Source organism: Populus trichocarpa, chromosome 15 (genome assembly GCF_000002775.5).
Source record: "Populus trichocarpa isolate Nisqually-1 chromosome 15, P.trichocarpa_v4.1, whole genome shotgun sequence".
Lineage (NCBI taxonomy): Eukaryota > Viridiplantae > Streptophyta > Magnoliopsida > Malpighiales > Salicaceae > Populus > Populus trichocarpa.
This window is the reverse complement of record NC_037299.2, coordinates 14364486-14383661: the sequence shown is the minus strand read 5'-3', so window position 1 is coordinate 14383661 and position 19176 is coordinate 14364486. Positions and strand designations below refer to the sequence as shown.

General features: G+C 33.5%; 2 protein-coding genes across 2 annotated transcripts; one reads left to right on the top strand and one right to left on the bottom strand.

The window, feature by feature from the left end:
- Positions 1 to 2788: 2788 nt before the first annotated feature.
- On the bottom strand, positions 2789 to 7167 carry LOC7476778 (agamous-like MADS-box protein MADS3). Its single transcript, XM_024585895.2, has 9 exons — positions 7086 to 7167; positions 6622 to 6832; positions 5542 to 5620; positions 5231 to 5292; positions 4734 to 4833; positions 4068 to 4109; positions 3510 to 3551; positions 3239 to 3372; positions 2789 to 3035 (listed from the first exon to the last, which is right to left on the bottom strand). Exons 1-9 carry the CDS (start codon positions 7132 to 7134, stop codon positions 2942 to 2944), a joined length of 813 nt encoding a protein of 270 aa, XP_024441663.2. The 5' UTR covers positions 7135 to 7167; the 3' UTR covers positions 2789 to 2941.
- A 2631-nt stretch (positions 7168 to 9798) lies between these two features.
- On the top strand, positions 9799 to 17817 carry LOC7476777 (phosphoglucomutase, chloroplastic). Its single transcript, XM_024586000.2, has 22 exons — positions 9799 to 10283; positions 10387 to 10452; positions 10650 to 10694; positions 10807 to 10899; positions 10988 to 11040; positions 11537 to 11588; positions 11696 to 11764; positions 12132 to 12200; positions 12985 to 13107; positions 13183 to 13235; positions 13632 to 13710; positions 13791 to 13855; positions 13938 to 14005; positions 15415 to 15533; positions 15612 to 15686; positions 15806 to 15921; positions 16573 to 16714; positions 16848 to 16929; positions 17015 to 17061; positions 17169 to 17246; positions 17335 to 17440; positions 17530 to 17817. Exons 1-22 carry the CDS (start codon positions 10044 to 10046, stop codon positions 17595 to 17597), a joined length of 1908 nt encoding a protein of 635 aa, XP_024441768.1. The 5' UTR covers positions 9799 to 10043; the 3' UTR covers positions 17598 to 17817.
- The last annotated feature ends 1359 nt before the right edge of the window (positions 17818 to 19176 follow it).

Sequence of the window (19176 nt, the reverse complement as noted above, 5' to 3'; positions counted from 1 at the left end):
TTAATTTAACTAAATTTTCTTTTAAATCTAGACATATCATATTAATTCATAAAAATATCTATTAGATTATCTATATAATTTGATTGTGAAAAAATTCACCATTTAACCATATCAAATCATTATTTAAATGTTCAAAACTTTTGATTTTCACAACTCCGACTGCATGAGCCAAGGACCTATCCCTACCGAGGTAATCGAGACAATTGTTTCAACATATATGTTGCTGTCCTCGCCTTTCTCTGGATGGTCCGAGGGGTGTGACTGTTTTAGCAAGAAGGACGTGGTAGCATGCAGTTTGTTTGTACGTTATTGTATAAAAAACTATTAATTTTTATATACAAATTAATAAAAGGTTATTTCATCATCACCATCGTCATAAAAATTATCCTATATATAATTAATATTTTCAACCAATTTACTTATCGACGAAGTTAGCCAGACTATTCCATGATTCTTCGAAGATGATCAATTAATAATGAAGAACCCTAAGGGTTAGAAGCGAGCCAATTAAGATCCAAATAGATGCTAACAAAAAGTGAAGTTGCAAGGATAAAATAAAGATGATCATTTACTCTTCACTTACACACAATTATCAAGAAAAAAAATAACTACATAGACGTATAGCCTGCATTGATGGAGATTAGGGTTTTTTTTTTATCATAATTTATATATGAAGGGATGCATTGAACAACGACGTCTATATAATTGAGTATTCCACATCTCAAGCTGTACACCACACTTTTGTGGTTGTGTGGATTAATTTATTATCTAGCCAATACTTCAAAGTGTAATACAAGCCAACAAATCAAAAAAAAAAAAAATTGATAATCTTGAGGTCTCTCTCAATAATCATAAGGGTATAACTTAACTGATGAGGTCTTAAGTTTGTTCCTTAAAAATTACCAGTTCGAATCTCACAAACCTCAAGGTTACTGGTGATTTACATGGTCGTTAACTTCAGGGCCCGTCAGATTAGTCAAGGTACACGCAAGTTGACTCAAACACCCACATTAATAAAAATAAAATAAAATACAAGCCAACAACAATGTCGAGAGATTTTAGTGACTAAATTATTGAGCAATTGCAGTTATCATCATCGTCATCATCATTTTATAACTTATAAATAAAAAAATCTCAAAATGAATCTGATAACCATAATTTTAGTTTTGTAGTGATTAGTCAAGCAAGCTTGAGATTTGATGTTCAAGCTTAAAGTAATCTATGGTTGGAATCACCCTTTCATTTGCTAAAAAGCTCTAGAATCAATCACAGTGGAAGTGGAGGCATAATATTTTTGTCTCCTTCACTAGTTGCACATTGAAAACACTCCTAATTTATGTTTCTTCGATCTTAGGCCAATATGAGCTCAAGATCGATGAACCTAAAATAGAAATCATCTCCCTCTTTTCTCCTCTTATTATATTTGTTGCCTTGAGTCAAGCTTCCTTTAATGTTGAGATGATTCATGTTACTTTTAATCTTGCTAGGATAAACCATGAGATAAGCACCCAATGTTTTGTGCTGATGTAGAAGATGCGTTCTTAAAATTAGATAAAGTAAAGAATTATTCTCGATAAAGATTTATTCTCGATTACCATAAACCGACTCAAAATACTCTTTATTACAAAATAAATTAAAAATTAGAAAATCAACATTGTTATTAAAATTTATCTACACTCATATTAGGTTTTTTTAAAAAAAACTATTTTAGAACTGATATTATTTAAGTCAGTAAAAAACTCAATGAGTTCTTTTAAAAAATAATATTATTTTAATTTTTTTAAAAAAAATTGATTGACATGGAAACTCGCTTATGCTAAGTCAACCATTTTAATAACTATGGAAAGAACTTGATTTTACTCTCTTATTTTGGTGAGACTCGTTGAAAAGTATTGAAAGATCAAATAAATATTGAGGGTTCCAAGTTAGGAAAAAGATAAAGCAATCTTGTCTAATTTGGAGTCATTAATCCATTCTGCTGGCAATAAAATGATGCTCAAGACACCATCCCGCAACCAATAATAGAGTAAGAGGAATCCAACTTGAATATGGTTGCTCTACAAGTCATTTTAAAGATGTTTTGACTTAGAACAAGAAGCAAGATTCTTGCAGTTGTTCTCATGTCTTCAACAAGACTCAACGAAACAATGAGAGCTAGCTTTTATATATAGACAACTATGTTGCATGTTCTTCATTCCAATAAAGAATTTCAAAAAATCTATGTGATTTTCTTCATATTGCATATGTCAACATGGATATGCGGTTGTAGATGATACTAGATAGGTGATTCGTAATTTGCTGTGGTTCGGGTTGATTTTTTTTAACTTAAAAAAGCGATGTTTAAGTGTTGTTAGCGTGTTTTAAAGTAAAAAAAAAAAAACTCATGATTTGAGTTATAAACCCTACTACATCTAATAAAATGATTTAATTTAATTATAGGATAAGAAAAAAACAATGAAAGTAAATGTCCTGAATCTAAAAAGAAAAAGTGATAACGATGATTTATAGAAAAAGAATGCTTGCTAAAAAAAAATTATGAAATTCAATTCCAAAATAACCTAATGTTAAAGGAAAAAAAATGAAATATAACAAAAAAAAACCCGAGCTAATTTGAACTAACATGACAAACTCATTATCCGGATCGTAAGGTCGAGTTATTCTTATAAAAAAAAATTAAAAAAAAAACAGAGATTAATCTTTAATAAATCTAATGTTGAAATTGAAAAAAAAAATTTATTTAAAAAAAATTAATAGCCATATAGATTAACATTTCATATCCATGGCTCAAATCATAAAATCAAGATAACTACATTCAAAATGGGTTAACATGTCATTCCTTGGGCACTACAGATTCATGTTCATCACACATCAACAGTTTTGGAACACATCTTGGAACCAATATTTCATCAGACACACTTGTACGTGTTGAAGAATCTATACTTCATGGGAACCATTTTGGAGTAGGGTACTTATTCTTGCCTCGAATACTAGTCCTGGAATCAAAGCCTTGTTCCTGGGAAACAAATTGTTGGTGCCTGTTTGACAAGAAACAGTTTTGTATGGAAAAAAAAGTTTTAGGTTAAGTGAAGAAAAAGTTTGTTCTAGTACTCACCATCATGCTTGAGTTTCCTGTACACTTAAATTTCATTGACAATCAAGATTTACTTACTAAATCTATATATAAGCATGGTTATTTCAGTTCCATTAAAGTCAAAAAGGAAGGAGAAAGAAAGCATACTGATCCATTTGTAAACTGGGTTGAGGTTCAACGTAGTTGAATTTGGAAGGGTCCATCATAATCTGCCTATTTCCATCTCCCTTAATAGGATCTCCTACACCATGAATAGCTGGAAGACGCTGAACTTCCTCCAGCTGAAATTTCCACCATGATCAGCAACTTAAGTAGCTTAATCCCTCTCCTTCTTTTGAAGAAACCAAACAGCTTCCATGCATTTCCATCACACACAAGTACATTATTTATGAATGGTGTGAATTCAAGAAAAAAATACCTTAATCCAGAGCTGTTGGTTTTTTTCTTTAAGATCTTGTTCCTGCATGCCAGTACATGGAATTAATTTTGAAGTCTACATCCGAGAAATTCTTTCACTTATTCTAGAGTGCATGTATGCAAATGTAGATATTCTTTGAGTCTCTTGAATTATCCCTACACTAATATAAATATATGAGTTGATCAGAGTGTTGTAATCTAAGTCCAAGTTCATTAGACTTTTTTTTTTTTATGAGAGTAATATATGATATGAATGAGATATGAGTTACACCATGCTTGCATTTCTACCTTTCACTGCTAATTTTTTTCTAACACATATTAACCATAAATCTGATATTTTGGAAAATAAAATTGATTAGATTGCAACAATGATTCAGTTTAACTTCATATTAACCAGGTCAGGTATTAACTACATTAAACATTTTCTTCAGTTTGATTGGGATAGTACTCTCCGAAATAGTCATGGAGGGTAAAAAACATGCAAAGACTATTAAAGCTGCCATAGATTTATGTAGCAATTGGTGGCAGCAAATTAAGCTGGGTGGTAATGCAGTCTTACCCTTTTGCGTAACTCTTCCACCCTATCAAACATCAGTTGCGTCTGCATTGATGAGAAGAAATTAAACATTGTATCAATTTTACCATCTTTCTTTATTATTATAAAGAATAGATCCAAGAGACAAAACCTCAGAAAGGGGATAAAGAGAGTACTAAACTATAGGTAGAAGACTAGGTATGCGTTTGATAACGCGACATTAATAGTTCTGGTGTTTCTGTAGCTACTCCACCATCAGCATGAAGTGTATTTTGTTACATAATACTAACAAGTAGGCAATACGACAAAAATTTACAATGGTCTGTATATAGAAATTGAGTCCAGCTCCCTGAAGACTCAGAAAATTTGAACAAGAGGTTGGATTTATCAGAAATATGTCTTTAAAAGACTTGGTTCTAGCGAAAGGATAGAATGAGAATCAAATCTAAAGCCTGTAAGCATTTAGGCTGGTCATGGACTCCAAATCAGTGCTAGTGGCTAGTAGTAGAATTAAAGAGAATTGAAATGGGAAGTTCATTCTAAAACATCTGATTGTCTAATGCCAAAAATTAATGGATCAAATCCTGAAGCTAGCAGCTTGCACTTGAAACATTAGCTTTTAGTATTGATAAGAAATTCTACAAAATCCTTGAATTTAACCATAATATGTGTGTGTGTGTGTGTGTGTACCTTCCTTTGCCTAGCTTCTGAAAGAGTTTTGTCCAGCTGTTTCTCAATCTTCTTCAACTCTTTCACCGTAAGTGGTTCAAGTTCTTCTCCAAGAAAATTCCTTGAGAAGAAACATGCATGTATCAGACTCTAATTTGCTAGCATATTAAAAAATAAAATGGTATAATTTACAACCTCGATATAATTATATCCTTTGGACCATGAAAATTTATTAATTAATCAAAATATTATTTAATTATATAAGATAATATTTACACGTTAAATTTAAATCGAAACCAAATAAAAATATTATTTAATGGAGGTTGAAGAGGACCTCAAGTTCAATCAAAACCCTCAATAGTCATAGGAAAGAGAAATTAATTTACTTCCCCACTCCCCCTAGAAACAAGGTTAATTAGCTCTGCCATTGCTGATTCTTAGTTGCATTTTAATTTTAAATTAGGGTTTAATTTTTTCAAAAATAATAATTAAAGAGATTAATTAAAAATTGAGATAACCTTTGAGAGCGCTGAAGACTCTCACATCTTGCCCTTAACCTTGAGACCTCTTGGTATAAGGTCTGCAATTGACCAACAAAAAGAGAACAAATTAATGCATTTAAAATAAGAAATTAAAGAACCCTTCTTATTATCTAGCACATGATGAACTTATAAATTGTAAAAATAAAAATAAATTTGAAATCAGTCAGGAGGGCTAATAATTTTATGAACAAGGAAATTTATTCAAATGGGAATCAAACTATATTTATCAGGAAACTAGAAATATCGATTTAATTAGTTTAAGAACTTAAGATAACTAAAAACAAAACCTGTGACCCTTCCTCAGGAATATTGGTGCCTTCTGTGCTGTAGCAACATTGCTGGTACCGCTGGAGGGTCTTGTTAATGCTGATTAAAACAAAGAAATAATAAAATATTAAATTAAATTATAATAATAAAAACGACATCTAAAAATATTAAATAGAAACATCACCCGCAAATCCTCTTCCATTTCTTTTCTTCTCTAGGGTTTTTACGACATATATCATTATGCTAAATTGATACTAAAATGCCAGTGACTTCTCTATTTTTCAGCTTAATTAAATAGAGAGGCATTAATTTTTTTCCCCCTCATCAAGGACTTTCATTCAATTTTTTTATAGAAAAAAACTTACAGCCAACTATTTAACAAATTAATTAACACAAGGCATATATGATCACAAGATTCAACACAATCAAGAACAACACTAGGGTATTTATAAGATTCTTTAATCTCTATTCCAAATTGATTGTACTTTGTATTACTATGGTGACAATCATTTATTTTTAATAAATAAGATTAAAAAAATATCATGAAGGTGAAAAAATATACAAGATTAATATGTAAGTATATATAACGATTAATGGTCATAAACACCAAAACCCGATATTATACTCTCCTTTTTCTTTGTTTTGAACTCTTTAATGAACTGTTCGTTTTGAATCTACCTGGACATGTCTAAGAGGAGTAAAAAAGACAGATAAAAACCCTAGATATCCCCCCATAAATTAAACTGTCAGTCTGAGTTGACCCAAAGATCGGTAGAGGGATTATTAAAAAATAATAAAAAACACCAATCGTGTCAAGATCACATTGGAATTAAGTACACTCCTCAAAAACCGCAATTCAAGAATTAAAGGGAAAAAAGGAGGTAGAAGAAGAAGAAGAAGAAGCTCGTCTCATTTTCTTACTTCCTTTCTCCCAAATAATGGTGCTTAAATTTGGTAAACGAATCTATGGAAAAGATGTTGAATATTTGAAGCAAGAATGGCTAGGACGTACGAGAGAAGGAGACACACACGCCCACATATATAGATTAATGCAAGAAGGAAAAGGAAAGAGAGAATGAAAAGGGTGGTAATTAGCTTACTCAGTGCTGCTACAAAACTCAAAAAGCTTGCCACGGCTAGAGAAGATGATAAGAGCAACCTCAGCATCACAAAGAAGAGAGAGTTCATAAGCTTTTTTGAGCAAACCATTTCTTCTTTTGGAGAAAGTTACTTGACGACTGATCTTGTTTTCAATCCTCTCCAGGACCACCTTTCCTCTCCCCATTTGTTTGCCCTCTTGAAGAAGAAAACCTAACAATACAAGAAACAAAGTCAAGAATGAAAGGACGACTCTCTCTTGATGATCTTTCTCTTTTACTATATCTCTAAATACATCCCTGCCTAGCTAGTACTAAACAAGTTCAGACTATTACTACCTATGTTACTCACACACGCGTATATATATACATACACATACAGTGGGGGCTTAAAAATTAAATATTGTGAGTAAAAAGAAAAAAGAAAACCTTTCTGTAAATGGGCTGTTTCTCCATAAGTGGAATACCGAGTTGTGTTTTAGCTCTCTGTGTAACAAAATAGGATGAAGACATCATTGTGTGTGGGTGATTGGAAACCTTAACATATGGAAATATTAAATTTGTCATAATATTTGTCTGAGTTGTCAGTTTCATTTCCTTCTTATAGAATATAAATGGAGACAAAAAGTTAAACTAAGATTATTATTTGTTAGGTTGATCATTGTTTTGGTACACATTAAATTCATCTTTGAAATAATTTTAGTTTTTTCTATAAAAAAAATAATCTAAACGCTACCTTATAACTATTTAATTTATTGAATTTAATAAAATAATGAAAAAATAGAATAATAATAATTAACCCTAGTTTTTACCAGCAAGCTAGACTAGTTGAAAGAAACCTAGCTAGTGTGACTTTTTAATGGAGGCTGTATGGCAAACCCCATATGGTCTTCTCTTCTTCTCTGTCTCTCTGGCTCTTGTAAATAGTGTGCTTTTTTTAACTGTTTTTTAAGGGTGTACTGTTTTTATTTTTATTTTTATTTTTATTTTTATTTTGTGGAGATGGGTTGTCGGGTCTTTTTATGACAACTGTGGAAAATGAAATATGAAGGATGCGTGTCGAGCTGTGTATGGTGGTGCTTCTATGATTAACAAGGATTGTAGGCATGCGTGTCTTGTCCCAATTGGTATGGAAGCTATATACAGGAGTTGGGTAAACTTTATTTATTTTTTACTAAATTACTTTTCAAACAATCTTAAAAACATTATCAACTTATTTTTACCCTTTTAGGCACTGTGCCTATGACCTTAACGATGTGAATGCAACAGGAGACCCCTTATGACCTTTTTACCTTATTTAAAAATAAAAAAAAACAAACTATGACAGCTAGAAAATAGTTAATAAAAATATTTCTCATAAAAATTATTTTAAACTCATTCTCACTAAAAAAAAAAAAAAACACCTAAATAAAATCACTAAAACATATATAAAAAAAGTCATCTCTCATCCCAAAAAACACAAAAAAATTGCTTGAAAACACCAAATTAAATCGGGTAAGATTTTTTTTCTCGATCTAGATCTATTTTTCATATAACATTGAGACTCAAAACAACTACTATCGAATTTTTTCTGTCAGATGAAACTTGTTAACACCAAGTTCTATCTTTTTCGTAATCGAAATCGATGTCAATCATAATTTTCTCTCTTTTTAGCTAAAATTCAAAAACTTCCTCTTTTCTTTGCTCTTTCTAATGTATGAGATGAAAAATAAAATAAAAAAAGGTTTTGCACTAAAAGCAGATTTTAAAAATGTATAGGGACCAAAAATGTACAAATGAGAAAGTAGAAGGATCAAAGTTAACTTTTTTCGCAAACTTTTAAACCACCACCCATTTTCTTTATTTTTTTCACTTTGCTCCTTTGCCTTTTGATTTCATCCTCCATTAACAATCTCACTTAAATTGGTCATTGATTCAGTCCATAAAGAGCTAATAGAAACAAAAAAAAGTATATTAATATAAAAAAACAAACACTATAAATAATGAGTCCATAATATTTTATAAAAAAATCCACGAGTAGTTTTGCACAATGAATTTTCCATATATTTTAAAGTATTGTTAACATCTTTTTATATAAAAATATTGATGCAATTAAATGTAGTCTCAACAACATGAGTTTAATACTATATATGATCATAATTTAATAACTAGCAATGCTCTGGAAGGTTTTTTTTCCTTGAAGGATGCACTTCCAATTCGGCATGCTCCACCGTGGTCGAGATGGGAACTCGAGGGCTTTTTCAAGAATGGTGAGAATGCTATCATTTTACATTTGACTCATATTTTTCAAGACTCGTACATGTTGCATCTTTGATATATTCAATCATACATTATTTGGAAATTGCGACCGCAAATAGAAAGGACAAAACCTTGTTTCCTTTTTGCCTAGTGGGATTTGGACTCTACCGAAAAAGAAAAAAAAATTGAATTCAATAGAATATACCTTAAGTATTTAGTTTGTATAAAAAAATTAAGGTATTAAAAAAACCTAAACCCCACAGAAAATATATTTGAATGGGTAGACAAAAACAAATAAATAACAATCTAAAATGAATTTTTATTCTTATAAAATAAAAAAAAATAAGAGAACATGCTTCTTTTGTCTTAACTCTTTCTATATGTTCTTTCTCGAAAAAATACTATATCATAAAAATTATTGGAGACAACTTGGATAGTAAATTAAACTTGAATAATTATATTTTCTCTTTATAAACTTGCAGGATATTGTTTAAAAGTGTATTGTTTAACCATCTAGGTGGTAACCCAGTGATAAGAGCTTGGGACCAAGAGGTTTGCTCTCCCTGTGGTCTCAGGTTCGAGCCCTGTGATTGCTCATATGATGGCCACTGGAGGCTTACATGGTCATTAACTTCAGGGCCTGTGGGATTAGTCAAGGTACGCGCAAGCTGGCCCGAACACTTACATTAAACTAAAAAAAAAAAAGAGTATTATCATGTTAAACAAGGGTTAGACCCCTTTGTGCAAGTTGGATTAACACGAGACCTCACTCTTCCATAAATCAACAAAACAAAAACTCTTGTTTAATCATAATATAGGCAAAATAAATGAGGTATGACAATGACAAGAAAAAAAAAAGAAAAAAAAAGAGAAGAAATAATTTGTTTGAAAGATGGAAAAGAGAAAATAAAAACAAGGGGAGGGAAAAAAAAAGAAGGAAGTTCACATGATATGCTGTGTGTGTACTGTGTAGCGGTAGGACTAGGAAGGAAGTAAAGATAAGTCTTTTAAAAGTACGGCAGCAGTCATGGATTTCTTCAACTCTTCTTCTTCTTTTTGACTCGCATCCCAAAATCTCTCCCTGCAGTGATCACTGCATAGTAACATTTACAAGAGAAGAATACATTGAGGGAAAGGAATAAAAACTTCCCTTTTCTTTTATTATCAATCCTCCAGAAGCAATAAAAATGGCTTCTTGTTGTTGTCTGAGGCTTGAAAATGTGATCTTTTCATCAACTTTTAGAAAACTGGGGCAAACTAGTGCAAATGGCAGTGTCCTCCTCTCTTCTCCTATCTCTTCTTTCTCTCTTTTATCATCATCTTCTGCTTTATTTTCTCCAATCTTAAAAACTTCACATTCGCTTAGCTCTTCTCTTTCTGTGAAAGCTTCCTCTTCTACTGCCATTGCTGAACCTGAAGGCATCAAGGTTTTTTTTTCGTTTTTTTTTCTGTAATTTCTGCAGAGACAAGTATGTATGTTTTATATGGAAATAATAACAAATGGGGATTTGATTTTTTGTGTTTTTGCAGATTAATTCAGTGCCGACAAAGCCAATTGAGGGTCAGAAGACAGGGACAAGTGGTCTGCGAAAGAAGGTAATTTTCTGCTTCTTTTGGATGTTTGGATGCCGAGAAAGTTTAGGAAAGTGAATTAAAATTCTGGTTTTATGTGTTTCGATGAATAAAAATCAAGTATTTGGTGGAAGTTGATAGTTTGGTTTTTTTTTTTTTTTTTTTTATGATAATGATGGGAACAGGTGATTTATTCTGGTTTCAAATTTGTGTTCTTATAGGTTAAGGTTTTCACTGAGGAAAACTACCTTGCAAATTGGATTCAGGTTTGATTGTTTCCTTTTCATGTTTTGTGGCCTTGAGTTCTGTGTTATGTTATGGTTTAGGGGGCATTTGATAAGGTTTTTTTGGTAAAGCTTGAGTTTTTTGTATGTGTAGGCATTGTTTAATTCATTGCCACCAGAGGATTACAAGAATGGAGTGCTGGTCTTGGGAGGGGACGGTCGTTACTTCAATCGAGAAGCTTCACAGGTGATTGCTGTTCCTTAATCAACCTTTTACGTGTTTAATTCTGTGATTCCTTCTCTCATTATTGGAGTTGTTTGGATTTAAAATGCAGACAATCATCAAAATTGCTGCAGGGAATGGTGTTGGCAAAATCCTTGTCGGCAAGTAAGTACAGTGATTGATCCTTTTGTTGTCATATGGAGGAAATGCTAATGTGCAAAGGAAGATCGATGTAATAGATGAGTGCTGAATGCTAAGACTAATTGTTTGAGACTATTTCTTGCGAACTGTGATAGCTGCTTTTGACTGATAGAACCAAACATTGAGTTGATTAGAAATTGGTTTTTTAAGTTAATTTAACTCCAAAAACCCAGGAAGTTTAACTGAGAAACGTTGGCAGTCATTTGGGCAGTTTTAATAGTCAAAAGTAAGGTTTGGACATCAATAAAATTGATTTTTAAGTTTGCTAACTTCATTTTCTCCTCAGAAGTCTCTCTTTTATCAGACGGTTTGCTTGAGAATCATTCTGGAAAACTTTAAAGAATTGCATATTTTTCCATCTTGAGTTATTTATGTGTGATACCTTTTGGAATCTTGAATGCCAAAATCATTTTTATGCAATTTGGGTATGTTTTATGGTGCTAATGTTCCACCATTCCAGGGAAGGTATTATGTCCACGCCAGCTGTTTCTGCCGTGATCCGAAAGAGGAAGGCAAGGACATACTTCTCATCTATACTTTGAGCAAGATTCAGCAACTAATTTCAAATCTTTAATAAAATTGCCCCCTTTCCTGCTTAACCAAACAAATATTTCTGCAGGCCAACGGTGGATTTATAATGAGTGCAAGTCATAATCCTGGAGGGCCTGAATATGATTGGGGTATCAAGGTGAATTGTTAACGCTCACCTCATACTCCTGTTTAACTACAGTTTCATCTCAACAGTCAACTCTAAACCCGAGTCCTACCCTTTTTATAAGCTGTATAAAAACATGAAGCATGATGGGCTGATATGCATACTGCAGTTTGCTACCATACTACTGGCAGTTGTCAGTTCTTTTTCTTCTTGCATTTATCATACCTGTTGATGATTTAAACCATCCTGAAATGTTCTGATTTGCAATTTAGTACCTGGTTAAAAGATATTTTTTTTCCCATCACAAATTAGTGGGTAGTTGAATGAACCGACACTGTTGAGTTACCTTCAAGTAAGCCAGTTGATGTGAATTCTTTTATTTTTTCTTTGCATTTACCAGTTTAATTACAGCAGTGGGCAACCTGCACCTGAATCCATCACTGACAAGATATATGGAAACACCCTTTCTGTAAGTATCTGGCTGTTTATGTATGAAAAAAAGTTTTTGTTTGTTTACTTGCAATTCTTTTTGTTCTGTCATTCTTCTTTCTTCAGTATGGTCATGTTCTTCTTGTTTTCATGTCCTCTTTGAAGAGTTAGACTGTAATCATGTTCTTCTAGTTTTCATGTCCTCTTTGAAGAATTAGACTGTAATCTTTGCATATTTGTACCCTTGTACACTAGTTTCTTATGCAATTGTTAAGAATGTTCTCTGCTGTGCTATATGATTCTATGTGAAGAGTAAATGCTATAGATGAAATATTTATTTTCTTCCTAAAGTAGACACTGACATTGGCAATTCTGAGCACTACCACTTGTGAGTGGTTTTTTCTTCGAGTGAGTGAAAAATCTGAATTTTTAAAGTTATAAACCTGTACCAATGCTCAACCTTTGTGAAGTTTTTGTGATTTCTTCTCTAGGTCAGTTAAGCTACATAAAACTGAAAGCACAAGCATGGCAGTAGGTTGGCTGGTGCAGGCTAGTTACTTTATAAGCATTTTTACTGTTCTTATTCATCTATTATTAACTTCTTACGTGGGTTAATATCCATCTTTTCTTGTTTGCTAAAAAATGCAATATACTTATAATCTCCATAAGTAAAGATTTTGGGTTGCCACTTGACATCATCTAACGGCCATAATTATTTGAATGGCTTGCTTGATTTTTTTTTGGAGAATTGCTTGCTTGATTATTTAACTTCCTATAATTTGGTAGTTCCTGCATGAATCTGAAATTTTGTAAATGCTGTGCAGATATCTGAGATTAAGATGGCGGACATTCCTGATGTCGACCTTTCTAGCCTCGGAGTCACAGAATATGGAAACTTCATTGTCGAAGTAGTAGACCCAGTTTCGGATTATTTGGAACTAATGGAGGTTAGAAACAAATTGTGCATATTTGGGTGACCATTCGTTTGGGTTGTGTCAGTAATTGTATGGATTATTTTGCAGAATGTATTTGATCTTGAGCTCATCAAAAGTCTCCTTTCACGGTCAGATTTCAGGTACATTGGTTCTCTGCCAAGTGAAATTAATAGTTTCGAACATGTTTGTTCATGCATATGATAAATGGAGAAGATTCTCTATTCCCTTTGGCTATCTTATGCTATTGATATTCCTCCAAGTGTTGACTTATGGATGGATTAATCTGCATTGAAATCCATATCTTATCTCAACTTGGCTCAACAAAGATTCCCCTGAACTGTTTGCAGTAGTCATCTATGTAAAAGCCTGTTCCCTAGACCACTATCTCTGTGGCTGTTTTCACAGATATCGTTTTTCTTTTCCTTCTAATATGAAAAGTTCATAGCTTGAATATTGTGTTTTCCATCTTAATCATATATACTTTATATCATTTATTTTTCCTGTACAGAAGCATGTCCAATTGTTTTGTGTTTCAGGTTTGTATTCGATGCCATGCATGCTGTTACTGGTGCTTACGCAAAACCCATCTTTGTGGACAAGCTTGGGGCCAGTCCGGTATTTTCTGGATGACACATTTTGAAAATAGTTTTCAACTATAGTATAATTTCTGTAACAGATGTTAGTTCGGCATGTAGGATTCAATTTCAAATGGGGTACCTCTGGAGGATTTTGGTCACGGCCATCCAGATCCTAATCTTACGTAAGATGGCTAATAACTTCTAGACCATATAGTGAATTGCAATTATTTGATAGCAATTCAACTGTATCTTTTACTCAAACAGATATGCCAAGGATTTGGTCAACATCATGTATGGTGAGAATGGACCAGATTTTGGAGCTGCAAGTGATGGTATGTCACATGACTTTTGAAGAAACATACCCCCCTCATTTTTCAAGTGTTTGATGTGTTATTAATTCCTTGAATGTATGCATTGATTCATTGGCAGGTTAGGCTGCACTGAGTAATTCCCTTTAGGTTTTGAGCTGAATTTTGCACTGAAAGTTTGGCGTTCCACTTTGTGGCATGGACTAAATAAAGTTTCAATTGCAATGGACTTTAGGTTGTGGCCATAGTTTTTATTGATTGACAAGATATGGAATGATGAGCTCAGTGGTTTTACCAACAAATAAACTTTACCCTTTTATCAGGCTAGAAGTATTGACCATGTAAATAATGAATATTTGAACTATCAAGAGCTATAAATTGAATTTAGTCTCAAACATTGATGGAAGATATAACTAAGTTTTTAATTCAAAGATGAATAGCTAATAGCATAAACTGAAATTGAATTTGGATCATTTTGGAGAAACACCCAATTACAGAGCCACAAGTGTGTTTTTAATTAATAAGTCCAACTGAATTACTCTAAGCTTGGTCTGTTATGCTTACGTATCAGGAGCACTTTGTCAGTAAATGTTGGTACCAATAGTGAAATTACTCTATTTAATCAATCTGCAACATGCGTTTAGATCTGGATTATATATATTGTATGCATTTGTTGTTTTCACACTTTTTCACTGATAGACGAGCCAATTTGAAATCAACCCTCAAGTTACATTGCTTAACACAATGGTACCATACACAACAAGATCGTTGAGTCTGAAATTTGTTGTTTCAGCAGTTTTCACTGCTGGATCCCTAGAAAAACCAGTCAAATAGGAAGGAAGAAATTTTGTAAAGTTTTGGAAGGGCTGGTGCAAATCTTGAATGAAGTGATTTGGGTGGCAAACCATCTCATATAGCATTTATGCCAAGCTTGGGAAACATAAAACCTGCGAAGGCCAACCTTGATAAGGATAGTTGAATTTAAATCAAGGTTTGATCTGCACTTTAGTTCACTGTAGGATGGATTTTGATTAAAATAAGCTAGGTTGATTTGACCAACCAATATTTGGTTTGCTTATTTTGCTGCTATATGCTAGAGCAAAAGAAGATTTATGTTAAAGCACTTTAAATCCTTAGAATGAATAGGAATACCATGATCTATAATTCCAGGGCATGAACTTTGTTTTAGTCCTTGAAGTTTTGATAAGAGTGTTTGACAAGAACAGGGGCAGTTAGATTGAAAAAGGTGAAATGAAAATTTAGGCTGCCAGATGTCTTTCTAAAACGCAATGTGGCGTATTGCTTGTATCAGTTGAATGAGTAATTGGTGTTTCTTATTGAATCATTTGGTTCTACTTTTAGCTCCGTATGATGACTAATCTTGATGTCATTAGGATCTCTTTTTCACAATTAGCTTCTCTTACCATTATCAGGAGATGGGGACAGAAACATGATCCTAGGTAGAGGGTTTTTTGTCACTCCTTCAGATTCGGTTGCTATCATTGCTGCCAATGCACAGGAAGCCATTCCATACTTTATGAGTGGCCCTAAGGTAGAAAATTCTGCAGGTTTTCCTCAACCTTTTGATGTCTAATGAAACGAAAAATAAATGTCTTCTTCCAATCTTCAGGGTTTAGCTCGTTCCATGCCGACAAGTGGTGCTCTAGATCGTGTGGCTGAAAAATTGAATCTTCCATTTTTTGAGGTTATGAAAATCCTGGACAAAACTCTTAGTTTCATTAAAGGGGGAAAAGATAGAAGGTAGAATAGGGTTTGGGTTGACAGAGATGCTTGTCTTCTGACAATCTTTTTTCTTGTGTTCAGGTCCCTACTGGTTGGAAATTTTTTGGGAATCTTATGGATGCTGGAAAACTGTCAATTTGTGGTGAAGAAAGTTTTGGAACTGGTTCTGATCACATTCGTGAGAAGGATGGCATATGGTAACTATCTGAGATGCATCCAATGAACCTCCCACATATACCAGAATTAAGGCTCTAACCTGCCTATTAGCGTTAACAAAAAACAGCCATATAGCGGTCCAATTGGTAGGGGTAGAAGGCCTGCCAAATAATTGTCCTCGCTTATTCCTTGTGAAAGAGTAGAGGGTCTGATGGAAGGAATAGATTGGCTGTTTTGCTGATGGAACTACAATCTAATTCAAGTGGTTTACAGCTTTAGAGCTGAATTAGAATTTTAATAGTTGTTTAACATTATCTTTGTCGTTTGAATGTCTTACTTTAAATTGATAGCTATTGACATAATCAAAACACAATATTTGTCTCATTGCATGTTTCAAATTTTCCAACACAAGTATATTGTTTGGATTTGCTGTCTATTGTTGTGATTATTGCAAAACCTCATCAGATTCATTTTATGACCTAAGTATTTTGTGAATGTTTGGTGAACCTGATTCAGTGTCGCATCTGTTCCATAAAGTTCTATTTCACTGAATCATGTTCACATTTTCAATGCAAATTTTTGGTTTCTAAGAGTCCCTTTTTAGGAATTTTTTGGCTTGGTTTAACACATCTCACTTCTGTTATGAAAGGCAGCCAAATCCCATATAGAATAACAAATCTATCCAATTGCAGGGCTGTTTTAGCTTGGCTTTCAATTATTGCTTACAGAAACAAAGACAAGAAACCAGGGGAGAAGTTAGTATCTGTTGCTGATGTTGCGAAAGAGCATTGGGAAACCTTTGGAAGAAATTTCTTTTCTAGATATGACTATGAAGTAAACATCAGAATTTTTTTTGTAGATGATAATATAGTTGATGCTTTGGATTTAGCTATGGGCTAAACTTCCTTTGTCTCGGTGGAGGTGGGTACTGGGTACAATTCTTTAATTTGTGTAAATTCTTTTTCAGGAATGTGAATCTGAAGGTGCCAACAAAATGATCCAGAATCTTAGAGATATAGTCTCTAAAAGCAAACCAGGTGATAAGTATGGTAAGTTCACATCTGATCTCCTCTTCATAATCACATTCTTCTATTTGACAATGTCTAAGCACTGTATTTACAATCTGCTTTATAGGAAATTACACCCTTCAGTTTGCTGATGACTTTACGTACACTGATCCTGTAAGTTAAACACTGCATGTTTATCATATTTGACTAGTATAATTTCACCAAGCATCTGTAGTTTAATATCACTGCCATGTTTAACTTATCTTCATGCGATCTTATAGGTGGATGGAAGTGTGGTATCAAAGCAAGGTGTCCGGTTTGTTTTCACCGATGGATCAAGGATTATATTCCGTTTATCTGTATGTTCAATTGATAATTTTTTCCTGCCAGAATTTGAAGCTACATAGGCTCCTGTTTTTCTTATAACTGGAATATCCACATCTGCAGGGAACTGGATCAGCAGGTGCAACTGTCAGAATCTACATCGAACAGTATGAACCAGATGTCTCTAAACATGAGATGGATGCCCAAGTAGCCCTAAAACCACTAATAGGTCAGTCACATTGTTTTTTTCTTCAAATAAAATGCAATTTCTTAGGTTTTACTTGCATATGTATTCTTGATATGTTTGGTTTGTTTTAGATCTGGCATTGTCTGTATCAAAGTTGAAAGACTTCACAGGAAGGGACAAGCCAACAGTCATCACATGAAGTTAACAGCAATTGCGAGTCTCACAAATCAAGTGGTATGCCAAGTTATGCTTAATGGCAGGTTGGGTTTTCCTTTCTTTTCTGGCTTTACTTGCCATGCAGATTCTTTCTGCTCAATTTTGGTTGTACTTTAGCTAGCATGGTATTATGGTTCAATAAATATTTCCATGTAAAGTAAGTAAAAACATATCTATGCAAATAAAATCTCTTGCATTCACTACATGCCCTTGTTAATCTTCATCTCCCCCTTGTTGACTTGAAGTCATTGTGGATGGATAACAGTAAAAATGATAAGACATAAATATTGGCTAGACGTTAAATTGAAACCTCATGTTGAACGTGGTTAAGGTAACCTTCTTATCTGACCCCATTAGAAGACACCTACTCAAGCTCTATACGAGTTTCCTGTTGCTCCTGCCGTTCTTTACTGGATGTTAAATCCTCCAAATTAATGTCCTCGTGTTCTCTGCTCTATCTCAGCTATACAAAGATCCCACCCTCCAATTGAAGCATGGTTTGGAGCTGTCTACCTGATTTTTCATATTTCATAGCTTTAGTTTAAGTAAATCGTCTAAAAACATTATTGGAATTTTAGACCTTTTTAGGATGGAAATAGGAAAATAAATAACAGGAAAAGAGAACAAATGGAAAGTAGCAGACTGAAAAGGTTGAATAGAGAGAGCATTTGAGAGTGAGTATATTGGTACGACCTTTGTCATTTCATTTAGTTTCATCCACTGTTCCATGACAACAAAATGCAATGGTGCATCCATGATAAGACAATTACAAGTCACTTGCAGATATTGCCTTGAATTTGTAAACCAATTTACCCATATCTGATACGCAATTCTCTTTCAATATTGCTATGTCCATATAATATTTTGGCCCAACAACTACCAACTAAGAAGATCTGTTAGTATTATGTATCATTTAGTGACCATTCTTCATGCATTAGATCTATGATAGAGCTTGTTGCATGGTCATGGCTATCCCTTCAAAAGACATGATCTGGTGGTGTGTTTATGACAAGCAAAGCAGCTCTTTTTGTTGTCAAGTTTGATCCTATTGGTGTGCTTTTAGCTGATCAGATCATGATGAAACATCCAATGCCAGGTCCCGACCGCCTTTTGTGGGAGCTGAGTGTACAACTAAAACAAGCATGACCACAATATAAGATATAATGGGAAAATAAATGTCTTTAATACTTCCATAGTCATCTTTAAAATGCAAGGTAACACTCTCCAGCAGCCCCAATTGACATAATGGCGCAGAAAGCACTCAGCATGAGAGAACATGTTGGGACACTATTTTTGTCCTTTTAAAGTTCAAATGTAGCATCAGCCACTTCTCTCTCGGAAACTTTTATACCCTTAGTTAGGATGTGACATTGTCTAACTGCATTCTCTTCTACAGAGAAAAACACTTCAAAGAGGGACCCTAGAGTGCTTTTTCAGTATGAGAGAACACTTGTGATGTAGGCTTTTCTTTCTACATCCCCTTTTACTTCAAGCTGGGGGCATCAGAATGTTAACCCTAAAATCCTTTGTTTCTATGATGTTTCCTGATAACCATCCAATAA